This window comes from Heteronotia binoei, chromosome 13 (assembly GCF_032191835.1).
Source record: "Heteronotia binoei isolate CCM8104 ecotype False Entrance Well chromosome 13, APGP_CSIRO_Hbin_v1, whole genome shotgun sequence".
NCBI lineage: Eukaryota > Metazoa > Chordata > Lepidosauria > Squamata > Gekkonidae > Heteronotia > Heteronotia binoei.
The window spans coordinates 47,761,998-47,789,862 of record NC_083235.1 but is presented as its reverse complement, the minus strand read 5'-3'; the positions used below and the strand labels follow the sequence as shown (position 1 = coordinate 47,789,862).

General features: G+C 43.8%; 1 protein-coding gene across 1 annotated transcript in view; it reads left to right on the top strand.

Moving 5' to 3' along the window:
- Positions 1 to 27,865, top strand: part of SMURF2 (SMAD specific E3 ubiquitin protein ligase 2) — a 126,037-nt gene that overhangs the window by 73,868 nt on the left and 24,304 nt on the right. Inside the window, exons 4-9 of the mRNA XM_060253440.1 lie at positions 7,393 to 7,526; positions 7,760 to 7,825; positions 10,934 to 11,018; positions 13,055 to 13,138; positions 14,141 to 14,343; positions 27,744 to 27,828. Of these exons, the coding sequence (XP_060109423.1) occupies positions 7,393 to 7,526; positions 7,760 to 7,825; positions 10,934 to 11,018; positions 13,055 to 13,138; positions 14,141 to 14,343; positions 27,744 to 27,828 (657 nt within the window). The remainder of the gene's footprint in view (positions 1 to 7,392; positions 7,527 to 7,759; positions 7,826 to 10,933; positions 11,019 to 13,054; positions 13,139 to 14,140; positions 14,344 to 27,743; positions 27,829 to 27,865) is intronic.

Sequence of the window (27,865 nt, the reverse complement as noted above, 5' to 3'; positions counted from 1 at the left end):
GCTGCCCTCTTGGATCTATTCAAAACTTTGTGATACAGGTATACACTATTAAATTCAGGTGGGTAGCCATGTTGGTCTAAAAGCAGTGGAACAAAGTTTTGAGTCCAGTGGTACCTTTTAAGACCAACGAAGTTTTATTTGGATATAAGCGGTCGTATGCACACACTATAGGGTTGCCAGTCTGAGAAAATATCTGGGGACGTTGAGGGTAGAACCAGACTTTCCCATTCCCTAAAATAAATAAAAATACAACAGTGCAGTTCCCCTGAATACAGTCTTCATTTTCTTACCCCACCCCCTGCAGCTAAACATCCACTAAATGGAAGTGACCCACGCACATACACACAAAGAAGACAAAATAAACAGTTTGCAAGCACACACTTACATAATCTTACTGAGGCAATTTACTCAAGGGAATTGTTGAATGTAACCGTCTGCTGTATTCAGCCAAGTTCTTCAGACTAAGAGGGAAACTGAAGGATCTTCTTCGTGGTCTCTGTGCAGTCCCACACATGGGTCTTGCCACAGGCAACGGATCCATACCTCGGAGTCTCCAATAGCTCTCCTAGAGCGCTTTTTTGGCGCGCTTTCCACTCGTTCTGGGGAGCAGGCATCGACTGCGCATGCCTGGAGTGAGCGGGAGGCGCCATTCCCACTCAGTTTCTTTCTTTCCGCCGCCCGGACAACAGCTACCTTGCTGCGTTCCTCTCTCCTCAGCTTGTTTTCCTTACATTCCGTATCTACTGGTATCGTATTTCTCCTTTTCTCTCTCTACGTTTCGTCTACTTTTTTCGTCCTTATAATTTTTTTTTAAACCGTTTTTTGCGCTTTTCTTTCCCTGTTTCTTTTCCTCCCTCCCCTCCCCCGCCAGAGCGTATGGAAGGGAAAATCACTTTTTAAAAGTGCAGGCGGTGTGGAGCAAAAATCCCCACTTCAGACGGTCACAGCTACTGTCTGTTCTGCCTGGGTGAAGTCCATCGTGTGGATACTTGCCAGCATTGCGCCAACTTTGGCAAGCAGGCACGAAAAAATCGAGAGGCAAGGCCGAAGAAATCTTGCGACCCCGCATGGTCAACTCCGATGATTTCCCCAAGGGCTTCGGCTTTGACCTCTATGGCGTCAGTTTCTCCTCAATCGACCCCAACCACTGCTTCCACCAGAGCTGTCGGCGCCCTCCGACGTCATCACTGAGATGCCCCAACTCATGCCTCACTCCCCAGTTGCTGTCGAGGTGATTCCGATTTGATCTCGTTCGCCCTTGGTTCATAGTGTGGTGCCTTCGGACATCCTCGAACCCGACCCTTCTTCGGATCCGACTTTCACTCAAGCACATCCCTGACCTTCTCTGCGGGCTGGATCCTTTAGAGACATCGGAGTTTCTCCTCTATTCAGAGAATCGTCAACACAGGTCTCCACACAGCATGTCCAATCCCGGTCACCACTCAGATGTCGTGATACCCGCTCACACTCTCCAACCTACTATGGACATCACGACTACTACCATAGAGGTCGATATGCCTATTCATCTTTCTCCAGGTCACCATCCCCCAGACACCGGCCTTACCACCGCTACTCACACTCCCCCTCGGATGAGGATGTCCGTCGCTCTCGATACCAGGAATTCGAATCTGCGTCACTTAGTTGGGGTATCAACACCTTGCATCCGGCAGGTAGATGCTCCTCGATACCGTGATTCTTCTCGAACCCGAGATCCGGAGTACTTCCCTTCTTGACACTGGGAATCCTTCCGAGTCCACGAACCCCCTCGGTACTGAGAGTCAGAGATGCCTCGCGCTGCCGCCGCCACCATCTCCGTGGCTCCAGCTACTATTACCACATCGCCCAGAACTTCGACTGCTTCTCAGCGGGTCAAACCCTCTGACAGACGTGCGTCCACTTCTGCACCTGCCAAGCCTCCGATTTCTCCTCCTACTGAGGAATCCCACTCCGACAGGTACAGCTCAGCCTTTTCTGACTCCGAAGATCCTCCTGCTTCTCCTGCCTTGGATTCCACTCAGCCAGTCCGTCTCTCTCCATCCGATGGTTCGAAGGCTTACCTAAACCTCATTACTACTATGGCTGAAGCCTTGAAAGTCACACTTCCCTCCGACTCACCCAAGGTGTCGGATATCGTCCATGACCTGGTTCAGGCAGACTTCCCGGCAGGTTCACTTCTCCCTATGTTACCTGTGCACCTCGAGGGGGTGCGTGAGGCCTGGGACAAACCTGCTTCAATTCCACCCACTTCGAAGCACTTCGACTCCCTCTACAGGGTTCATACCCCTGACTCAAAGTTTTTAGCCTCTCATCCGGCTCCTAACTCCATCATAGTGCACTCAGCAACCAAGGCCAAACCTTCCAGACACCCTACTCCTCCTAATCGTGAGGGCCGGAAGTTAGACACCTTAGCGCGCAAGATCTTCAACTTTGCCTCTACCAATTCCAAGCTGAATAATTATTTGGCCTATTTTGCAGCATACATATTCAATTTGGCCAACCAATTCACTCCTTTTATTCCTTCTCTACCTGAGACTTCCCAGAAGACGGCATCTAATTTGGTTTCTGAACTGACTGAACTGAACTGACAAGAGTCTCAAAACAGCAAATTAACACCATTCAACATGCTGTCTCCTGCTTTTCAAGGGTATTTGCCTCATCAGTGGCATTGCATCGCCTGGCTGAGGTCGACCAACCTGCAGCCTGACATTAAACAAAAAATTGAGGACTTACCTTTTGATGGTCTCGGCCTCTTTCATGCTTCTACGGACAAAGTCCTAACCTCGGTAGACGATCGCCGCAAGAGGGCGAAGCGCCTTGGAGTTTCCCAGTCACCCTCTCAACAATTTAATCGGCCTAAGCCCTGGAGATCATCTTTCCAGAGATTCCCATGTTCTCCTAAACAGACTGAGTACTGGAAAAGGAAGCCCACCCAGCAAAAGCCACCCTTCCAGCAGAGGCAAAAGCAACACATTGCTAGAGTCCTTGAACAGAAAAAAATGAATGATATCATGCAGAACAGGAGGAATCCTGGATAGTCTTAAAGTAATATTTGATACATCCCAGAAAGACTCACCAACATATCATAATATGGATTGGGTGCAGTGCTCTTACAAAACATAATGAGTGTGAGCAACCAGTGGCATATGCACCCGGATCTCTTACTTATATATAAACCAGGTATACACAAACGGAAAAACAGTTTCCAACACTAATTTTAAGCAAAGCTACATCATTCTAATCTTATTGGCTTCAACCGACTCAAATGTATAGTAAATTGGTTTAGGATTGCACTGTTTGAATCATATTAGCTTGTGAAAGACTTAATCAATACAATTATGGGGAAAAGATCATCAGCCAGTACCTCCAGTGCCATTGCCTTAGTCTCACTGGTTAGAAACTGACAGGAAAGTTTAGGAAGGGCAGCTCAAACAGGGGGCAGATGACTAAGCAGACTAAGAAGTCCTCTAAGCCTGCCAAGCAGTCTCTTTGACTCCCCTCTGCAGCTCGTACAACAGATGCATCCTGCCTACCAAACACGTCTTTTCCCTTTCTATCCCACCTGGAGCTCAATCACCACCAACTCCTGGGTGCTCACTTTAGTCCGCCTAGGTTACGCAATCAAGTTCGTTTTGCCACCTCACCACCACTACTTCACCGTTACTCCACCCTCTCCTCATCTCTGACAGGAGATTCTGGACTTGCTCCAAAAGAATGCCATAGAACCTGTTCCTCCTCAACATTGGGGAACAGGCTTTTACTCAAGATATTTCCTGGTGCCCAAGCGACATGGGGGCAAGCAACCCATTCTGGATCTCAGGAGGCTAAACAAGCGAACAGCTTACAGGAAATTCAGAATGATCTCCATCCAATCCATCCTTCCTCTAATTCCGCAGGACTCCTGGATAGCATCCCTGGATCTCCAGGACGCTTATTTCCATGTGACCATCAGACCTCAGCACCGCAGATATCTCCGCTTCGCCATGGGGCATCATCACTTTCAGTATCGATCTCTCCCGTTCGGTCTCTCCACCGCACCCAGAGTGTTTACGAAGTGCATGGCAGTAGTCGCAGCTGCCCTGCACCTCCGCAACATTCCAATGTTCCCGTACATAGACGACTGGTTGCTCATTGCCCCTACAGCACACCAACTTCTCCAGATGTCCCGCCACACTTATCGCCGCCTCCCCCTGGCAGACGATCTCCTCACCCAAGCCCACGGCCAGGTGTGGCACCACAACCCTCAAATTCTAGGCACAGCTTGGAGAATTCGACCACATCCCTATCATCAAGAGTAGCTGAGGTTATCCTGAATGCTAGAAAACCTTCTACTAGGCGCTCATACCAGTGCAAGTGGAAGTGCTTCTGTTTCTTTGCATCCTCTCAACACTTCCACCCAGAGTCTGTACCCCTACCTTCGATCCTGGAATACCTACTGTCTTTGCAAGCGTCAGGGCTCAGCTATTCTTCTCTAAAGGTTCACCTTTCAGCCATTTCTGCTTTCCACGAACCTATTGATGGCCAGACTGTTTTTTTCCCATAGGCTGTCCAAATCATTCCTAAAGGGCATGTTGCACCTTCACCCTCCTATCAAACCTTTTGTAAGTTTGGAGTTTGTCGTTAGTGCTTTCACAACTTATGAGATCCCCGTTTGAACCCTTGGCCACCGTGGAGTCTTCTCTCTTGGAAGACTGCCTTGTTGGTTGCTTTTACTTCCAGCAAGCGGGACAGTGACTTGTGTGCCTTCCGTTCTGACCCCCCTTATACAGTTTTTCATAGGAACAAGGTGGTCCTGAGACCGGACCCGTCTTTCTTACCCAAGGTCGTATCACAATTTCATCTTTCAACCTCCACTTCGTTACCCATGTTTTTTCCTGATCCTAAGGACTCTGGAAAAAGAGCTCTACACACCCTCGACATCAGAAGAGCTTTGTCCTTTTACCTCTCTCGTACGCAACTGTTCCGTAAGGGCCCGAACTTGTTTGTTGCCTATGGCAGTCCTCAAAGAGGACACAAAATTTCTACCCAGAGACTCTCTAAGTGGGTATCCAGTGCAATTCGGTTGTGTTACGAGGTTGCTAAGCAACCCTTACCTGAGGGCCTTAGGGCTCACTCGACCAGAGCTGTCGTGACCTCCTCGGCCTTTCTGGAGGGTGTCTCCTTAGAGGACATTTGTGCTGCTGCATCATGGTCCTTGCCATCCATGTTCGTCTCACACTATGCCTTGGACGTTCGTGCCAGACAGGACGCCTCCTTCGGCCAAGTGGTCCTCAGGTCCATCTTCCACTGAAATCACCCCAGGTAAGTGCATGCACATGTTGTAAGTATGATAATGTTTCTCTTTGCCAGCACCCACCTTCCTTTTGACTCTCAGCTTGCTAGTCACCCATGTGTGGGACTGCACAGAGACCACGAAGAAGATAAACAGGTTGCTTACCTGTAACTGATGATCTTCGAGTGGTCATCTGTGCAGTCACACACGCCCACCCAGCCTTCCCCTCTGCTGGCTTTTCTCTGCTTTGGATTTTACCTCTGTAGACTGTCAGTAGCAGCTGGAAGAAACTGAGTGGGAATGGCGCCTCCTGCTCGCTCCAGGCATGCGCAGTCGATGCCTGCTCCCCAGAGCGAGTGGAAAGCGCGCCAAAAAAGCGCTCTAGGCGAGCTATTGGAGACTCCAAGGTATGGATTCGTACCCATGTATGGACTACACAGATGACCCCTTGAAGATCATCAGTTACAGGTAAGCAACCTGTTTTTCTAGTTTACTCTTTATTCTCTATTTTACTGTGCAAACAACTTCTGAAAGGAATGTAAAACAGAAGGACTGTGCTGGTTTCCCTTCCTTTCTCACAGCTTACTGGAAACAGCTATATTGTTCTGCTGGCTCGCCCCACACCCTTTCAGCCTGTTGTCTACAGAGATTTAAAGGCACACACACCTTCCAGAAAGCAAGCAGTTTCCAAGTTTATTCTAGCCTCCTGAGGTGGAAAGGCACATGGTGGCTTTTGGGGCAGGGCTTCCCCCTGCCAGCCAGCTGGCTGGCAGCGGGGAGGAGCTTGCAAAACTGGGGGATCCCCCACTGGGACCTGGGGACTGGCAAGCCTAGCACACTATTAACATTGTCAAGGCTGGTAGACCAAATTATTACTTGTCTTAAAATTTAATGTATATTTCTATACTGCTGACAATTTCATTAATTAAACATAACAAAACTCTGTTAGAACAAAGCAGGAGTCAAGTATCACCTTTAAGACCAACAAACTTTTATTCAGAATGTAAGCTTTTGTGTGCATGCACACTTCTTCAGACAAGAAATGAGGTACAAAACTCTGTTATTTTTAATCTAAATTTAAATTTTAATCTAAATGTAGCTAGGCCATTGTGTTTTCCTCTTTCCATAATCACCAGTGTGCCTTTAGAGTAGTGCTGTTCCCTGCTGTGCTTGTCTATTCTGTTCTGGTATGTCGGTCATAAAATGAAATCTTCCAATATCTTGCTATCTGAGGACCTGCATACAAGAAAGAAGCTAGGGTTGGGGGTAAGATGCATGAATGGTAGCATGAAAAGACTTAAAGCTGTAACTCAAAAGGTGGATCAGGCTTTTGGTCTGCTAACTTTGACAGCTACATTTATGGTTAGATATCTAAAGAGGTATTAAAGTTCTTTGGGAGAAAGTAGACAATTTAAAAGGATAAATGTAGGAGGATATGTTATACCCCAACCTGGATGGCCCAGGCTAGCCCAGTCTTGTCATATCTCAAAAGTAAAGCAAGGTCAGCCCTCGTTACTATTAGGATGGGAGATCACCAAGGAAGTCTGGGATTGCTGTGCAGAGGCAGGCAATGGCAGACCACCTCTGAACATCTCTTGCCTTGAAATCCCTACAGGATTGCTATAAGTTGGCTGCAATTTGACAGCATTTTCCACCACCAGGAGGATATGTTTTGTAAGTGGAATACTTGGTTGCTTGTGCTGACAGGGAAAGTATCTATGTAATGGAAGAAGACTGGGCTAAGCATCTCTTGGGGACAGCTATAATTCTTTAATTTTATATCCTTCAGGCTTAAGCACCCGATGATATACGAATCATTTTAACTTAGACATTCTGTCATTGTCTAGCCAACAGACGTTGGCAGCGTTTGATTTATGCAAAACATTTCAAAAAGCTCTTTGAAATTCCTTCATATAAAATCTTATATGAATATATTTACTTGAAAGTCCAGTTTATAGCATGTAGTTCCTGTAAATACGACCACTTGTGCTAGCAGATGTTATATTTATGCATCTTTTGCCTCAAAATCACTGATAAGTAGTAAAAACGAAACTATTCCATGGATGGTCTAAAATATACCATCTACATCATTTGTATTTTTCTGATTTCTTGTCGCTTTTCAGATACATTGGAAAGTCAGACTCGATAACAATCAGCGTATGGAACCATAAGAAAATCCATAAAAAACAGGGAGCTGGTTTTCTGGGCTGTGTAAGACTTCTTTCCAATGCTATCAACCGCCTTAAAGACACTGGTTGTGAGTAGATAAACAAACACTTAACTTTGCAACAAGTCTTTTTGAGAGACACTTAAAATGTTGGTATTGTTGTATTTGTCTTTCTTTAATGGTGGGGGGTGTCTCTTAAGAATGAAAATAAAATGTTCTTTGTCTCTATTTAGTGGCTTCTATAAATGTTTAGGTAGTAAGTCAGAGTATGCTGTTAAGTATCACATGATAGTTGCATGTGGTAAAGTGTTCTGTTTTTATAGATCAGAGGTTGGATCTATGCAAGCTTGGACCAAATGACAATGATACTGTTAGAGGACAGATAGTAGGTAAGTGTTGGCTTGTCAGTAGCTTCAATATGTGATAGTATATTGCAGCTCTTACTAGGTTTCTCCTGTTATCTCCCCCTGCCCTCCACTTTCATATGGCAAGTGAAGAAGGGCAGTCTTCTGGAGACTTCTGCTATGTATGATTTGGATCCAGTTGAGTGTTTCATGGGCAGAAGGATTTCCAGGCACAGAGCACAACTTTCGTACCTTTTTCCTTCCTCTGTATCCCCAAATGCTCCCTGGAATGCAAAGTGGAGCTAAAAGAATAGCATTTTACAGGTAGAATTCCTTCCATCCACAGAAACACTCTGATGGATCAAAGCATAAGTGTCCATTTTGTTCTCATGCCATTTGGAGGGTCCTGATGTACACATTCAAACGAAGCAGTGTCTACCAAATCTGTGTAAAATACTTTTCTTGTTGTTGTTAGTGTTGTTTTTTAGAAATACCTTTGGTGTTATTTAGTGTTTCTGTAGTCTTGAGTTTCTCGCTGCAGAAACCTTGGTTAATGGAAGTTCATGACTTCTAACTTTTCTTGAATGATATTTCCTCAGTTTGACTGATCAAGTAATTGGTGATGTACCAAGCAAATATTAAGTGTAATTCAAGTGACTGTCCAGCCAATTAAGTGCTTTAAAATCTTGCAGTCTTCAGTGTGGGAAGGTTAAGCTGATCTTACTTCTCCCATTGAAATAAGCAGGCTTTGTAATTGCTTGACTTTGGCTGGATCATGTCCATTATGTAACAGCCTTTACAAACCTACCTATTTTCTCATGCGCTTCTATGTCCTGGCACCTACATGAAAAAAGACTTCCTTTGACAAAGTCCTTGTGAAAAATAGGATACATTATACTGCAGATTGTGTTGTTTAGCTGTTACTATTTTTCATTGTAAAGGCAACTGTTGTATTGTTTGAACTGTTACATTTAAGAATCCACTTCTCATGTGCTAGCTTTATATTTATACTGGGGCAAAATGCTTTTGAATTAAACAATGGAGGAAAGCAGAATGCTAGAGTACTGTGTGGTTTTCTGATTTAATCACATATTTAGAACATATACATCTTTAAAATTATCAGTATTGGTTGAAAATGTTGACAGTTCAATTAGTTGTAGAGTTCTACTTGCAGTCAGTATCTGCATTCTGAATATGAGTATGCTTTTGGCTGCAAATGGATCTGGTTTCTACATTATCTTTTACTGGATAGATGCTCATTTTGGTCTAGACGTGAGCTTTCATTTCCAATCTAAACAGGATTAGGAAAAGCACATTAATCTTTATGCCATAGAACCCACAAATAAAGTCATGTGTTCAGTTTCATTCTCAACTAACCTGTTTTAAAAGTAAACAGAACTACCTAGACTTTCACATGCAGTCTTTGTCTTACAATTTACACTTCAGGTACAGAATTGCCAACTTTTTGTTCTGTTGCGAAGACAGTTTATGCTTAAGAAATATGTTACCATATAAATGTAGTGTCTTTTTTTAGCTGTGTATATTTTTATTGGAAATGTGAGCAGTACTTGTCTCATTTAAATTCTGCCAATTCTGCAGTGTGACCATGCTTCATGTACAGTACATTAATGTGTCAAATAAATGGGTTATTTAAAAAAGTACTGTTCATCTTCCAAACAAGACAAAGGTGCAAATTCATACTGATGTGCCAAACAATTCAAAAGTTCATTGCAGAGTTGCTGTTTATGACTGTGGAAACACCATGCTGTAGCACCCTTTGCTGTTAATAATCAGTGAACTGTTTTTGCATAGAGGCATATTTCTTCTCTGTCGGATAGAACTGGCCCCAGCAGTTAATGAGCAACTTTGGCCCCCACCCCAGTGTTATCCACAAGTACAGTTATTTAATTTTCACTGAAAGGAGTTAGTGGGAAAGACAGTAAAAGGGCACACTATTGAGGTAGGGGCTCTTTTCAGCTGTGTCTTGCACTGTAGCTCAAACCACCTACCTTCTGGCTCATTCTTTGCCCTTTCCTCATGCTGCAGCGTTCTTCTCACTGCTACCGCAGAATTCTTTCATACTTGCTAGAAAAAAAAGTTAGAGCAGTGGCCAGGTATTTAGAGAGGCTGCTTTATTTACTCTATGGCAGCACCATCAAAATTGTATCACCCAGGAACAAAGAAAGCTGCCGCTTTTAGTCAAATCTCTGCTCCTTTTTTTTTCCTGTTGAGAGTGCATTGTAGCAGTAATGGGAAGCTGATGAACAGTGATAAAAAATGAGGGTAACCTCCCAACCTGAATGGAAGATGGTGGTAGCCCCCCAAAGGCATGTTTACTTAGTAAAACAGTGAATCTTCTCCCTTCCTCAAGTCAGTTCCCTCCTTTTGTTGCACTTACGACTGCTTTGAATGTGACAGGAAGACAGTTTGGAACTAGCTGTTATATACTAACTATATAACTATGTGGGGACCCACAAAAATCTTGTGGGAGTGGGAAAATCCCATTCCCCTGCTGGGTCCTTGCCATGTGTTCTTTTCCCTCTATCTACTTCCTCTTTATACCTCCTCAGCCCTCTCACTGGCTCCTCATCCCTTTCTCTGCCAACAATGTTCTCCTCGTTGCCACTGCTCCCTCTTCTTTCTCTTATTCTCCCATGTCACTGCTTGCCTCTCTATGCCCTGCAGTCATTGCTATCTCTGGCATTGTTTATTGGGTTTGCTAGGCAATCCCCCAAATGATGGCTGAGATCTCATGATGCAGTGTTGTGAGAGCTTGTTTGTTCTTTTATTCCAGGGGTTTTTAAATCTCCACCACCATTTTCGCCCCCGTTTTTGTTTGTAGAAAAATCATCCCTTCTCTGTACATAGCCCCCATCATAGGGATTTTTGATACACTGTCTAAAGCCATGTTTTTAATTAGGTAGAAATATAAAATTATGTCTTTATATTAACATAAGGTGATTTATAGCAATAATGTGTGAATTCTTGCAGCTTGAAAATACAGATCTTCTAATTTGTCCTATTTATGTATAGAAGCGGAAAACTAATGAAATAATGGTTTAAAGAAACTTCTCTACAAGACATATCGCTCTAAAAACAAGTGTTGCTTGAGCTATATTACAGTATCTTTAATTTTGATTTTTGTTTTACTAGTAAGTCTTCAGTCCAGAGACCGGATAGGCATGGGAGGTCAGGTTGTGGATTGCAGTAGGCTGTTTGACAATGATTTACCTGATGGGTAAGTAGACATTATAAAGGCAGGAATACACTGCATGCCATAAGAGTAATTTTACTTTTTATTTTACATTTATGGTGTTGCAAAACAAAGAGAATGCTTCTTTGTTTAAATTTAATTTTATATAGACTTATTTTAAGTATGAAGGGCCCCATGGCACAGAGTGGTAAAGCTGTAATACTGCAGTCTGAGCTATCTGCTCACGACCTGAGTTCAATCCCGGTGGAAGCTGGGTTCAGGTAGCTGGCTCTAGGTTGACTCAGCCTTCCATAAGAACATAAGAGAAGCCATGTTGGATCAGGCCAACGGCCCATCAAGTCCAACACTCTGTGTCACACAGTGGCAAAAAAAATTATATACACACATACACTGTGGCTAATAGCCACGGATGGACCTGTGCTCCATATTTTTATCTAAACCCCTCTTGAAGGTGGCTATACTTGTGGCCGCCACCACCTCCTGTGGCAGTGAATTCCACATGTTAATCACCCTTTGGGTGAAGAAGTACTTCCTTTTATCCGTTTTAACCTTTCTGCTCAGCAATTTCATCGAATGCCCACGAGTTCTTGTATTGTGAGAAAGGGAGAAAAGTACTTCTTTCTCTGCTTTCTCCATCCCATGCATTATCTTGTAAACCTCTATCATGTCACCCCGCAGTCGACGTTTCTCCAAGCTAAAGAGTCCCAAGCGTTTCAACCTTTCTTCATAGGGAAAGTGCTCCAGCCCTTTAATCATTCTAGTTGCCCTTCTCTGGACTTTCTCCAATGCTATAATATCCTTTTTGAGGTGCGGCGACCAGAACTGCACACAGTACTCCAAATGAGACCGCACCATCGATTTATACGGGGGCATTATGATACTGGCTGATTTGTTTTCAATTCCCTTCCTAATAATTCCCAGCATGGCGTTGGCCTTTTTTATTGCAGATGCACGCTGTCTTGACATTTTCAGGGAGTTATCTACCACGACCCCAAGATCTCTCTCTTGGTCAGTCTCTGCCAGTTCACACCCCATCAACTTGTATTTGTAGCTGGGGTTTTACCAACCTCCTTCTGAGGTTGGTAAAATGAATGCCCAGCTTGCTAGGGGGGGGGGGAAGGGTAGATGACTGGGGAAGGCAATGGCAAACCACCCCATAAAAAGTCTGCCCTGAAAGCGCATCACCCCAGAGTCAGAAACGACTGGTGCTTGCACAGGGGACTACCTTTACCTTTTTATATTTTAAGTATGATGGGGCAATCGGTGATATAGTTTTCTGAGAATATTTCTAATGTGCCAGTTGCACATAGGTTCACTTGAAATTTCTGAGGAGGGAAATAGTATTATGTTAAAGGCATATATGAAAATGGTAGTACTCTGATGTAAAATAACTTTTACAAGCATAACTTTAAAAAACTTCTTATATTTTACATTCTTCTATTGGATGCACTATTAACTGAGATTTCCTTTTGATGTTTTGAGGAAATCTATGAACCAGTCATGTCTTGTGTAAGTGATATGATAGATGGAAGTATTGCTTAAAACATGTAACGTAGTTGAGAGATGATGTAAGAATAGCTGCAGACTCTGCGTTGAGAGCTGTGTTGTTCATGCCACTACTAGGCTATAGCCTCGGGCGAAGAAACATGTGCATGCCACAGATGCTGGATTTTAAAACAGATTCTCTGAACCTGTTGCAATGAAACCCCGTAACTGCTTTTTGTGGAATCCAGATTGCTTATAAAAAATTGCACAAGAGGCTATGTATGTGTTACTTCTAATGTATTTGTGCTATTGGATGTAACAGGGTATTTTTGCATTCAAAAGCATACACTTGCTTCTTCCCCTGCCCTGTACCCGTAAACTTGTACTTCAGAAGTCATTAAACATGTCTTGCAGTGTTCATGGTGGAGGGGGAATGCTGTGCTGAAAAACCCTGCTCTTGTATGTGCATGTAATGAGGGAGATAATAATTCATAACGAATATTGTTCATATGATGCTGCTTGCTGAAAACAAAGCTTCTCATCAATAAAAGCTATTTAATCTTAATGAATTTTAGTTGGGAAGAAAGGCGGACAGCTTCTGGAAGGATTCAGTATTTAAATCACATTACACGAACAACACAGTGGGAGCGACCAACACGGTAAGAATCCCTAAGAGAAGGGCACATGTATTACTCTGTCAGTGAATAATTCTGAGCACCCACACCGCTTATGGTGTTCAGTAGTAGGAGCTCATAATTCCTAAAAATTGAGCTACAAACTGTTTCTCCTCCCTTGTTCCTACTGGCCCTCTTCCCCTGATGTCATTGGTCATGAATTTCCTAACATAACATCCAAAATGTAAACCCTTCTTACGTTGCTGCTTTCATCTATATTTGTGTTAAGGCAGAAAACTTTAATGGATACATTCTACTATATTGTACATTTAGGATAGTATTTTGTTGTATTTATTGATTTAAATTAAATTTTTGTGTAATCCTGGTCTGCGTGATGGTGATCATGGAAACTGATGCAGTATATGAAAGCAGGGTTGTGGGGTAGGTGGTGTGACAACTTCTATGAGTGGTTGCCACTGTAGCATGATGTCATATTGCATTAATGCTCAGTATGTATGTTGGTGAAAGGGTTGCCAACTCCAGACTGGGAAATTCCCAGAAATGTGGGGGAAGAGGAGGGACTTCAACAGGGATATGATGTCAAGAATCCACCCTCCAAAGCTACCATTTTCTCCTAAGGGATTGATCTCTGTAGTCTGGAAATCAGTTGTAATTTCAGGAATCTCCAGGTCCCACCTGGAGGTTGACAATTCTAAGTGGTTATCAGGTGCCTAAAACCATTGATTCTGTTTAATTTTGTGCGTTAGGTGTTATAGCTTATCAGTATATTTAACAAGATAAAGAAATAAACAGATCCACAAACTTTTTAGTTCTTTGTTCCATTGGTAGTATAGAAACAGTATATGTTTCTGTGTAAAACAGCATTTTTGGCCACAGTTACAAACAAGCTTCAGTCATCATATCTTAAATAGAATTCATTTGGCCATATATGTTGGCATGATACTATAGCATTAAGTTAAAGCTATCCACAGTCTTAGTAACAATTTTCCCTTTACATAGAAAAAAAAATAAATCATTTTTCCACAGGCCAGCATCAGAATATTCCAGTCCAGGTCGACCTCTGAGCTGCTTTGTGGATGAGAACACTCCCATTACAGTTATAAATGGAGCAACATGTGGACAGTCATCTGATCCCAGACTAGCAGAGAGAAGGGTGAGGTCTCAAAGGCACCGGAATTATATGAGCAGGACCCATCTACATACTCCTCCAGATTTACCTGAAGGATATGGTATGCAATCTCAAAACTGTGTAATTGCCTGTTATTTGCAGAGCTATACTCATGATGATTTCTGAAGACTATTGTGGAGAGAGACCTGAAGCCTTGTTAAGGAAAATTTAAATGGGGTAAAATGTGCTGGTAGATTTGAAGGGAGAGTATTACTGAGATGAAAAGGTAGCCTGGCAATGTGTGTATGTTTTTCAGTGAAATACAAGTGCTTCACCTTTCCTATTTTATAGAGAATCACTTGAAACATGTCTAAAATTGCTTTAAGTATGATTTGTTATGGCAGCATTGGCTCTGTACCTGGAACTAGTTGCTACTTTTCTCAATAAGCTTGAGGTACCATGGAAGTCTGTGTCTGTTTTACCACATCCTTCTTCCAAGTGTTTAGGATGGCATATATGGATTTAATCTCACAACAGCTCTGAAAACTGATAATGTGTGACTGGCTCAGCAACCACAATCTCTTCCTAATTTATTAATGACATTTGCCCAGACCAGAGTCGAGCTGCGTTTCCCTCTGCCTGTGATGTAAACACTTAGCTACTTTGGTAAAACTCCACCTAAGACTATATACTGGTACGAGACCAATACTTGATTTGTACTGTAAAGGGAAAACTGAAAAGACCTTTGAAGAGAGAGATCAGGGCCTGTGACTAATGTGAAGCCAACAGTGGCTCCTACCAATCTGGGACCAGGTCTTCTCAGAGTCAGGTTGCTTGGGAATGCAGCCCAAATCAATACTTATACTCCGTCACCATCTAAGGCTAAATGCTGGCACTACCTACATTCAAGTATAACTTCTGTCGTAGTTTTTAATGCACTGTCTTAGAATTTAACTGTTATGTTTTGAGTATGAAACTGTAAGCAGAATAGTTAATTTCCTCACAGAATGTTGCAGTTCTCTAACCACAGTTGACTTAGATCATGTACACAGCACAGGTGCTCTAGGAAGCCTTGTGTGCAGAACAGTCTTGCATACATTGTTATACACTTATGATCAATGCTGTCTGCTTTGATAGAGCTAATCACTCTGGGAGCGAATGAAAGGAAGAGTTTAAAATGGCCCTCCCCAGAATGTTTAACATTATGTTTGACCCTGTCTAGTTAAGGTCACTGAGTATGCAGTCCCAATCTGGTCTAGAATGGTGATCCATATTCAGAAGCCTATTGGCATGTGTGGCACTAACCTGTAAAAAGGGGCCAGTTCAGCTGCAGGATTTTGTCTTGCATAAAATAGTAGCCTGAAAAGGCCAACATTAGAATTTATTGATTTACAAAAGCTGTGCTGCTAGCAGTTAAAACAAGCATAATAGAAACAATACCAAAACTAAAACAGGTAGGTAGAAGAACAGAAAAATAAAACATAAGAGGGAGCATTGAAGGAATGCAAACGAAACATTGTCTTCATCTGTGGGGGGAAGACGACAGTGACAGGAAGGTAAAGATGAATACCCTTAAGGGGGAGAGTCCCATAGTTTTGGTGCCATGACCAAGAAGGTCCTCTTTTGGGTTTCTATTTGCCAAATCTTAGAAGGCAAAAACACCTGAAGCAGATGATGGTAGAAGTTGAGTAAGCTCATATGGGACTAGGCAGTCTTTCAGGTATGCTGGCCCCAAGCCATGTAGGACAGCAACTTGAATTGGGACTGGAAACAAATGGAAGCCAGTGAAGATGAACCAAGACTGGAGTAATATGATCCCTGTGAGATGGCTTCTTAGATAGCCAAAAGGATATATTTAACAATCATCATGGCTCCATCTTGCTGTAGAAGGATCAAATGCAAAAGAGGAGGGAGATTCATATATAAGGAAGTAAATGAAAATGGAGAGTTGATAACAAAACGTCCAGGAGGAGATCATATCAAAATGATTAGGGCAGAAAAATGGATGAGTGCAGCCAGGAATGGATTAGCACAGCATGTGGCAAGGGGCATCAATAAGGGTTATGGGGCAGGGGTTGAGGTTTGTCCAGATGGGAAGGAAACTGAATGGAATAGTTGTATCCAGGTTGCTTCCTGCTACTGATGGTCATTGGCCAAAGCCAAGGTAGAAACATTACACTTTTTCTGACTGAGATGGTGTATACGTTGCTTTGCTGAGATATTGCTTGCAACATTTTTTTAAAGTTCCTTTAATAATGGGTGGGGTTTCTGGGATACAGATAGTTTGATCCTAAAATACAAAGTAATATTCTGTATTATATGGATATTCATGTTGTTTAGAGTCCTTTGCTTAACTGATCTTTACAGTTATGGCTTTCATAATACCATTCCACATGTTTGCAGAATTCTTAAAAATAACCAGAAGAAAACCTTATGTGCATTTTATGTGTGTGCTCCTGCCTGATTGTGTATAACATCTGATGTGGGACTGTTGGTGATGGGCTTACTGCATGCTCATGCAGTGATGCACAAAGTGAGATTGAAGACTTCATGTTTTTGCAAGTCTTCAGTTGTGCTCCTCACATGAGGGGAGGGTGAAAAAGAAAATTGTGGGATTACAGCAGCAAGCCAGGTTCATGCCCATCATGAAAAAAACACATTTCATCATTCCTATCCTGAATGCAGCCTTAGTCTTTAAAAACCTCGTGGCAGGTCTTTATGATTATGTAATAGCAATGTTTCAAAAAAAAAATTGAAATCCATATTAGAATAGCAATAAAATGGACATTTAAACAGCGTAGTAATGATTTATTTCTTTATTTATTTAGTGGATTTTTATTCCACTCTACCCCATGAATGCACTCAGGGTGGATCACAACAGGTTTATGGTACAATAGTTAAAATCAATAATTCAGTAATTAAAACAATTAAAACTGCCTAATTTTGGAGCAGGAAACATCAATTAATTAAATTACTATAGTTTCAAAGCTGGAGCTGATGGATTGGCAAGATGCCATCAAACTCTGACTGGGCTGCCTCAAGATGGAGTACTTCAGCAAGGGAGGCCGATGTAATTTGGACACCCACTGCCTCATTCAAAGGCCTGGTGGAACAGTTCTGTTTTGCAGGCCCTGTGAAATGGTAGCAGATCCAGCAGAGCCCTGATCTCTAACAGGAGCATGTTCCACCAGGCCGGAGCCAGGGCAGAGAAAGCCTTGGCTGTAGTTGAGGCTAGGTGGACATTCCTTGGGCCAGAGACAGCTAGCAGATGTTGATTTACTGATCGTAAAGCTCTTCTGGGCACATAAGTGGAGAGGCAGTCCCTCAGATATGTCAGTTCCAGGCCACTTAGAGCCTTAAAGGTCAATACTAAAACCTTGCAGCTAATCCAGTAGTCAATAGGTAGCTGGTGCAATTGACATAGCACTGGTCAAATGCTCATTGGTTTGATCTGCTTTCAGTTATGGTGTTTGTGCATAAACAGATCTTCTTCATCACACACTGGAGATTAGGGCACCTGCGCTGATCCTTATTGGTAAACCTCAAAGCCTAAGAGATTTTCACTCCTTTCCCAGTGACACGTGTAGAAGCCCAACCATGCATGTTCATTGCAGTGGGCATGGATATCCTTCCATTCTCTACTGATCACCATGCTGATCGAACAATCTCCTCTGCTACAGTCAGTGAACTTCTGTCTTTTGGTTTCTTCAGCTCTTTTGACTTTTGTTCTTCTCTTCTTGATACCTGTGGAAAGACAACAGAGTGAGTGAAGATTGGAGGTGGTTTAATTGGGACTTGCCTCCTTGGCTGTCACTGCCCCCTCTGCCACACAAAACCCCCTCTCATGTGGGAAAAATGCTGGGACTGCTTTAAGTGTTGTGCAAAGTGTGGGAACAAAATTCCACCTCCCAATGACCACTCCCTTTGCTTACTCTGCCTTGGGGGGAAGCGCATTGGATTGACTCCTGTCAGCACTGTCCTAAATTTCCCAGGCAAATGAGGAAAAACAGAGTGGCTTGCCTCTTGGCAGCACTCTGAGTCTGCATTTTCTCCACACCTTGTGATGTCAACGCCCTCTGCCTCCTTCAACACCTTGACCAACCCATCAACCTTGACACCAACCACCAGATTGATGCTGGCAGAGGCAGCCATTGCTGGCCATTCCCAACCTGATGATGACGCCCCTTAAAGAGAGTGGGCTCTGCATCAATGTCGGAATCCTCTACACCTGCAGAAAAGAGCAGGGAGGATAAGCGATCATGATCAGAGAAGAAAAAGAAACACAAACATGACTCTGACAAGCATCAGGAACATGACCACCAAGCCACTTCTCCGAAACCATTTGCATTAGACCCAACATCACTGGTCATTCTGCCGCTGCAACTCATGGCCTCACCAATCTGTCAGCCAAGACCCCTGATGCTTGTTGGTATTGACACAATTTGTTCTGTCTTCTGAGTCAGATTGTGAGGTAGACCTGACACAGAGGTCTGGAGTAGAAAATGGCCAACCATCGGATCCTTCCTCTCGTTCTCCTCAAGCTCCACAGAAACTGGACAAGCCTTCCTGACTGCGGGACAATTCTCCTTGAGACCAGTCTCCTCCGGGCAAGGGCTCAGATCCCATCTACTCCATCCACCTCTACAGCTGATGGCTCCCTGGGATCAACACCAATGGCAATTCTTATTTGGAGCCTACCCTCTACAGTTGGCCTTCCCTTGGCTTCCTTCTCATCCACTGATGGACTGGGACTAATACTTGGAATTTTCTCATCATTCAAGAACCTTATATCAACCTCCTCACCAGCCTCCATTGACTTCAGCTTCCAAACCCAATGTTCCTGTGGACTGCCATCAACCTGACCACCCCAAGCATCGCCCAGTTGACACTGACAAGACCTCACAGAAGGCACTATCCATCCTGATATTGGTACCTAAGCCTGACTCTGTACTGACACCACACCTTTCAGAGAATTCTGATTCTGTCGATGCCTTCACTGCCGCCGAAGAAGATTGAACAAGAAGTTTTATCCTGAACAACCATCCCCTGATCCCAAGCACTCTCCACTCCAGAAGGTATCAGATGAGCTTCCACTCTCACCCTCTGAGGACCTCATCCTATGGTGACCTCATCAAGTGCATGGCACATATCCTAACACACTCAGCTGTTCAACCCCAATGTACTGTTACAGACACAGTTTTCAACATCATGCAGCTAGACACCTGAATGGCGATTGCTGTACGCTAACCACAGTGAAGCTCCAGACTGTCAAAGCATCCTGGGATAAGCCAGCATCCACCCATATATCTTCATGCATATTAGATCATATGTACAGGATCCAGGAAGTGGCCACTGAATTCCTCTTTTTGCACCCTAAACCCAAATCAGTTGTATTCTTCCTCCATGGCCCGTAAGACTCATTCCTCTCCTCTAGACAAGGAAGGGAAGACACTCTATGGTTTAGACTGGAAAATATATTCGACAGGTTCACCCGATATCAAAGCTGTACGGAACAATATTAATATGGATTTTGGGACCAGATGTCTGAAACCATCATAGACCTTCTGGAAGAAAAGCGAGTCGCTGCCAGATGCATCCAAAAAGAGGGAATGATTTTAGCTAAATAACTGAACTCCTCCAAGCACATTGGAGATGTCTTTGCTAAAACCCTCACTTCGGCCATAACCCTCAAATGCCATGCTTGGCTCCAATCCGCTGCTCTCCAATCTGACACGAGGGCATATGTGGAAGACTTACCTATTGGTGGTAATGACCTATTTAGCTCCACAACAGATTCTGTTCTGCAAGAAATGGACAAAAGTATTAAAGCATTACGAAACCTAGGGGTCTCGTCCTCTTCACATTCTAACAATAAGAAATCATTGTCTAAATCTTGGAACAAATTTCCCTACTAAAGACAGTCATCAGACCAATCTTGGTATTTGAGACCCCCTCACTACCATCTCCCAGACCATCCTTTGGCTCAGAGTCCAAGCTCTCTCCTCCAACCTCCCAGCCCTCCTGGTCAAAGGACTCCAAGACCCCCAAACAGGGTATTTGACTTTCCTGTCAATGTGGCCACTCTTCCCCCGCTCTTTGGATCCTACTCGCCCATTTCTGTACTTACCTGTGTGGAGACACATCACATCTGACAAATGGGTCCTCTATATCATTGAATTTGTACAGATTCCATCTGTTCTGATCTTTGTCTCAATTCCACCCTCCCAACCCTGCTGGAAGAAATATAGAACCAACTCAACAAACAGGCTATAGAACCAGTTTCCCAAGCTCATTGGGGCCAGGGTTTTATTCTCGCTACTTCATGGTTCCCAAGAAAGATAGAGGTCTAAGACCTATCATGGCCCTAAGGGGTCTGAACGAATTCATTGCTTACCACAAGTTCTACCCAGCATCTTGCTCTTTCTCAACCTTGGATGGGCATCTTGGACTTGCAGGATGTGTACTTCCATATTAGTATATGTTCTTGCCACAGGAAGTACCCTGTTTTGCTATTGGGGAGTGCCACTACCAATACCGTGCCCTCCCCTTTAACATCTCTGCTGCCCCCCAAGTCTTCACCAAGACTATGGTAGTCATCACGACTCAGCTTTGTCTTCAAGGGATAACTTTGTTCCCATATATTGATGATAGGTTAATAGTTGCAGAATCCAAACCTTGTCTCCTCCAGAACATCTCAGCTGCTCTCAGGCTGCCTATCGATGAATGTGAAAAAGTCCAAGCTGAACCCATCTCATTGGGTCCAATTTATAGGCGCAATCCTGGACACTTGCGACTACAGGGTGTTCCTACCTCCTCATCGAGCCTATGACATTGTGGCACTCATTCAATTCCTTAAAATTCAACGCATGGCAACAGCCCTACAAATTCAATGGGCCTGATGGCAGCAACCATGAGTGTCTTAGTATTCTCCAGATTCCATATGAGGACCTTACAGCTTTGGTTCCTCAGGCACTTCTTGAACACTATGGACCCTGTTTACTGACTCCCCCCATCCCCCCTGCCCAATGTCTTAGCAACCTTGGAATGGTGGCAACAGGAACAAAATCTCATTGTCAGGGGCACCATTCCATCTACCAATGCCCTCTGTCACCTTGATGACCAGTGCTTCTCTGTGGGGGTGGGAAACTCACACGAACAGACTTTGTGTGGGGGCCTGTGGCTGTCTCATCAGACTTACCAACACATAAATTTCCTAGAACTTTTGATGCTCTGTCATGCCCTGCATTCCTTTTGCCCTTTCCTAGTGTCCAAAACAGCATGTATTCTTATGAACAACACTACAGTGCTTAGCTACATCAACCGCCAAGGCAGCACTGTTCCGCAGAAACTATGTGCTCGTGCTCTGGACATATGTGCAAATTGCAGTGCTCTCAATTCCTTCTTAGTGGGCACTCATCTTCCTGGGGAACAAAATGTGTAAGCCAATCTCCTCAGCCATGGAGGGGCATCCCTATATGAATGGGAACTCAACTAGAAGTACCTACAGCCAATTTTGCAAATGCGGGGGGTGGTCCCTCAGATTAAAATCTTTGCCACATGTTGGAACAAGAAATATCCAGAGTTTTGCTGCAGAGGGGGCTCCAACCCAATATCCCTAGGGGATGGTCTTCTCTACCCCCCCCCCCTTTCAGCTAATCACCTGCGTGGTACACAAGATTCTTTGGGAATATCTGTCAGGAATCCTACTGACTCCCCAGTGACCTCACCATCACTGGTTTCCACTAGTCCTTCAACTATCTTGGGGAGTCTTTCATCACTTTCCCCCAGCCAGGGACCTACTACTCACACTCAGAGGCAAAATCCTACACCATGATGTGCCTCATCTCAAGCTTACGCCTTGGAGGTTGGTCTGTCCTCTTTTCTGACTGAGTGCAATGCAGCATGTCATGTTGAACAGCCAGAAGTCCTCCATGTGTAAGTCATACATGTACAAGTGGACTAGATTTGTTCATTTCATTTCCGCATCTTCCACCGCCCCAAATGAGGTGTGGATCTCCCTTCTGTTTATGACTTCATACTCTCCTTAGCAGACACATGTTTGAACCTCTCCTCCCTCAGAGTTTATCCAGCAGTGGTCTTTGCATACCATGACCCTATTGTTGGTTTTCTATATTTGCTCATCCTGATGCCAAGTGTTTCCTGAAAGGGCTCCTTCAACTGTATTCCCTGTCAGACACCCCACATCACCATGGGAGCTCCCATTAGTCTTCCACAAGCTAACCAAGAAACCCTTTGAGCAAATGGCTACTTGTTCCCTACAACACTTGTCGCGGAAAACAGCCTTTCTTGTGGCTATAACATCTGCAGGACAGGTTGGAGAGCTTATGGCCCTTTGCTGCTGTAGTGAAGCTATAATTAAAAATAAGTTTTAAATCCTCTGGTGTATTGCTTTAGGTTGTACTAATAGGCTTCTTCGCTTTATCTGTTATCATAACACAGCTGACTGAGTGGTTGTCCTTGAGAAACAGCAAAGCATAATTTTGAATGCTCTGCTCTCATGGCCTTCCCCTACCTAGTTAGATGAGTTTGATCTAATGGCTCACTCTCTATGTCGACATGTGAAAACAGCATGGTTCATTGTTACGATGATGCAAGAGGGCAAGAGACTTTCAATTGGCTCTGGGGTTTTGTTCTGAAGAGTTTTTCTTATAAAAACCTAGAATTTCCCCTGTTCCTCGGGTCTCTTTAAGCGTAGCATGGGGTGCTGAGGGAAGATTCTCCACGTTTTACTTCTCCTGGGATGGTCAGTCAGTCAGCTGAGGCTAGTAATTGGACTGAGCCTTCATGCCCTAAGCACACTAGACATAAAGAGTGCTAGAATTATACTGTCTTACTATTTTGTTATTTCTCAGTCGCTCCTTTCTTTTTAGAACTGAGCACCATCTTAATAAATTTCTCTTAAGCATTTTAAAACTGTTTTTGTGTTGCTGCTAAATTGACAACATTCAGGCACCCTGTTGCTGTGGCTTTACACTACTAGGTTGTGGTTCTGTTCTATGTCAAGCACTCTGCTGACAGGCTGGTGTTGGCTGACAGCCGAGAGGAGTCTGAGATGGGGGTAATTGGCATAACAGCTGTGATTCTCCTTACCTTCAGTTCCACCCAGATGTCTCCGTGCTTCTGAAAGTATTATCAGACTTCCACCTAAATTCTGAAGTGTCCCTGCCAGTTTTCTTTCCAGCACCTAAGGACGATGCCAAACGCAGACTCCACTCCCTGGATGTCAGACAGCCTCTGCTATTCTATCTAAAGCGATCTTGCCCATATTGCAAGGACTCTAGACCAGGGGTGTCAAACTAATTTGTTAAGAGGGCTGGATCTGGCATAAATGATACCTTGCCGGGCCAGGCTGGGTCGTGTCGAGCTGGGCCATTTGTGTACCTATTTAAGATTAGGTAGCAGAGACATAAACTTTTTAAAGTACACAGACTGAAGGTTTTTTTATTTATTTTTTAACTTAAAACATGCTTAAAACATTAGCACTTGTTGGTCTTAAAGGTACTTTCTTTGTATTTCACCCATGGGATCCAGGGAACTGGGCAAAGGAAGCTCTGGCTCTTTCCCTCCTTCACCAGGGGACCAGGAGGGGGAGAAGCCTCAACCAATGAAGAAAATTGTGGTTTCATTCTGTAGCTCCTGTGTGATTGAGCAAGCCTTGCAAAGCAAGGTGAGATGCAGAAGGAAGCAAGAGAGAGGGAGAAGGAAGCAGATAAGAGCAGTTGCTCAGGGGCCCACATGTTTGACAGCCCTGCTCTAGACTTTTTATTTCCTATGCACCTTTGATGCAAAGTCAAAGAATTTCATCCCAGAGACTATCCAAATGGCTATCAGAGACAAACTGTGTTACTTGCTAGCTAAACAACATCTTCCAGGACCTATCAGAGCTCACTCAATGAGAGCTATGGCCACATCCACTGCATTTCTCAAGGGCACTTCTCTCCATGAGATCTGCAAGGCCACCTCCTGGACTTCACTGCATACTTTCATGAGCCACTATGCTCTTGATGTTCACCTCCATCAACATACTGCGGTGGGCCATACTGTGCTCCAATCTGCTGTTCCTTGAGTTACTGTCAGCACCCTCCTCCACGTAGGCTTGAGCTTCCTATTCTCCCAAGAGTGTGATGCACAGAGACCACAAAGAAGATAAATAGGTTGCTTACCTGTAGTTGTTGATCTTCAAGTGGTCATCTGTGCATTCACACCACCTGCCCTCCTTCTCCACTGCTGTTGGTCCTCAATTTTTCTTGGGTCATACAGTGGCCAGAAGGAACTGGTGGGATGTCTGTGCCCACTCCAGTGAGCATGCGTGGTGGAGCTTCTGCGTAGGTCACTGGGGAGGGCATGAAAATCCTTTAGGCTTTGAAGTTTACCGATTGGGATTGGTGTGGGTGCCCTAATCCCAAGGGTATGAATGCACAGATGACCACTTGAAGGCCATCGGTTACAAGTAAGCAACCTGCTTTTCTCTTGCTATTGTAGATGTTAGTTCATTGTGATACCCATGCAGTCCCACATGGTACTGCACATATGCAGGCCTTCTACAGAGGGGATTTTTGAAGCTCAGAACATCCAGAGGTGCCCCATCTCTCTCTCTTGCTCTGTTTCCTGCCTTTTCCAGCGTGATATAGAGGGTGCAGAGTGCCCTTCCTTCAGTCCTCTCTGCTACCTCTGAGGTTGGTTCACAGAAGCTCCATTCTTTTTCTTACCAGCTGTCACTATTGATAAACCTATCTCATTAACCTAACAAGAGCCATATAGCCTACAGAATGGCACAAAAAGCTCTCTTTGGGAAATGCAGGTCTTGTGGGCCAAAAATCTCTCACTCAGACAACCATGAAAAATACCTACTGTGCCTCAGTGAGGAACAGGATATATCACATTGTTCCATATGTTGCCAATTTACTCTGAAGGCAAGGCTTCCTGCATAAAAGAAGCAGTTTGGGAAAAACTCTGCCCAGTGCTGATCAAGAGAGAAATGAGCCCTATACTGCTTTCTGCTACCATAGGGAGATCTGACTGTCTTAACCACAGATGCCTCACTTTCAGGCTCAGTGCACACACAGAGAGAGTCTCAGTGGGATGTGGTCCACCCAAGAGATGCACATGTACATTAATGCACTGGAACTCAAAGCAGTGTACAATGGCTTACTGGCCTTACACAAATATATCTATGCCGAAGTATACCAATAACTACAGAAAATTCAATAACCATGTAGTACATAAGCAGACAAGGTGGTACCTCCTCTCAGTTGTTATGCCACATACCCACCCAATCCTAATTTACCCATCAAAGCTTCTGTTCAAGCCATTCATATAGCAGGGGTCAACAACTGTATAGCAGACTTCCACAGTTGCACCCCACTAGCACCTCTTGAATGGGAGCTGAGCTGGGTTTTTCCAACCCTGATTTTCCACTCCTGAAGAACACCCATCGAGACCCATTGTCTGCCAGTGAGAACAAGAAATGCTCCTTAGGTGCATCCCTGGGAGATATGTTTCAAATCTATTGGACAGGGAGCCTGCTCATAAGGCTTCTTCCCTATTACCACTGATTCCCATGGTCCTTCTACAAAATGAGACAAGAATGTACATCTGCTGTTCCAACAGCTCCCTTCTGACCCAAACAATCATGGCTTCCAATGCTACTGGCCATGTCTCACAACCGTTACATTCCATTCCTACAGGAGGGCGACCTGCTGCTCCAGGGTCCCTTCCTCCACCCAAACTTTGGCAGCTCACATTTAACATTGTGGCTCATTCAATAATCAGCAAATAATTTTCTGAGCCTTTCAAGGAGGTTCTGCTTAATGCCAGAAAACCTTCCTCCTGGTGCTCATATTCATCCAAGTGGAAGTGATTCAGTAGATGGACCGCAGTAGATGGGCCACAGAATAGGACAGTCCACTGCCTGATAGAAAGTTTTCTGAGTACCTCCTAAATCTAGTCAGAGAAGGCCTTGCATCCACTTCCATTGTAATTCATTTAGCCACTATAGCATGTTTTCCTGCTCAGATTGATGGTAAGTCCCTATTTGCCCAACAGAAATAACAATATTGTGTCAAAGGTTCACTGAATAAATTTCCTCCAGTTCAACCTCTGGTCCCCCAGTGGAACCTCACACTGGTGTGTTCTGAAGTTATGAGCAAACCATTCAAGCCAATTGCCAGTTGCCACATTTGCCTACTCACTATGCAAACCATTTTTTTAGTGGCAATAACATCAGCCATACACATCAGTGAACTACAGTTGCTGAGATACAAACACCACTTTCTGAAATACTATATACTAAATACTCATTCACAAATTTAAGCAGTTCCTACCCAAGGTAACATTCAGGTTCCATTTAAACAAGATACCACCCTGCCAGTATTATAGTCTCAGCTGCATGATAAAAGAGAATAAGTCCTACATTAAAGGGGCTCTCCTGTTCTGTTTAAATAGAACAAAATCCTTTTGAAAGGATAACAACTTATTCATAGTAGGTTCCAGCAGGGGCAAGAAACTGTCAGCCCATTCCATCTTGAGATGTATTAAAAGACTTTTATAAACTGGCATAAGTTGACTGCCTGCTGCAGATCCACATGCTACCTGGGCACAGTCTGTATCAGCAGCTTTTTTTTGTCATGGTTTCTCTGTTGACTCCATTTGCAAGACTGCAGCATGGTCATCCTCCTGTACCTTTGCAAGACAGTACACGATAGATGTGGATGCTACAAAAGATGTGGAAGTGGGAAGAGTGGTCTTACAATCTGTTCAACTGAAAGCTCAAACCAGCCTTCCTGATGGGTAAATCAGATCACTAATCTCCCATGTGGGATGGCTCAGGTACCATGACAATGCAAAAAGTGTTGCATTTACCTGTAACCATTGTTCTTCGGGTAATCTCCCATGCAGTCACACAACCTTCCTTCCCTTCTGTGAGCACTTAACTCAGTCTGGTAACCTTTACCTCACTCCAGTGGCAGCAGAGAGGCACTGAGAGTAGGGCGCTCTGCCCCCTCTATATCATGCAGGAAAAAATAACAAACTATGGGGGAAGAGGGTTTTGAACTTCAAAAATCCTCTCTGCAGTAGGCCCATGTGTGTGCAGTACCCATTGGTGCCTGCACAGGTGACCACTCAATGAAAGTTAAAGGTAATTACAACACTGTTTTCTGATTTTACTCCTGCCTAATGTTCAGGGTTCTGGTCAGATAACCATTTAATTGTTTTTACTGTATTGTGTGTGTTAAAGTAGTTGAAAAATACGTTCTATAAATGTTGGGTAATCCATCTTAATTTAAACTTTAGTCCAAGCACAGAGGTCTTAATAACTATTCTGGAAAACATTCAAGGCTTGGACAAACTTGTAGAGTGTGAGAGCTCAACAGATAGTCTTTCACTACTCTAGAACATTAGTTTTTAATATACAAATGCGTTATGTGGGATTTTTGTTGTTTTTCCTTCCGTATCTTTTCAGTGCTCTTATTTGTTTTCATGGTATTTCTTGATGAACAGAGCAAAGAACAACTCAACAAGGGCAGGTGTATTTCTTACATACTCAGACTGGTGTGAGCACGTGGCATGATCCACGAGTACCTAGGTAAGAGAATAACTTAAGCAAAGCTTCTTTACTGTTT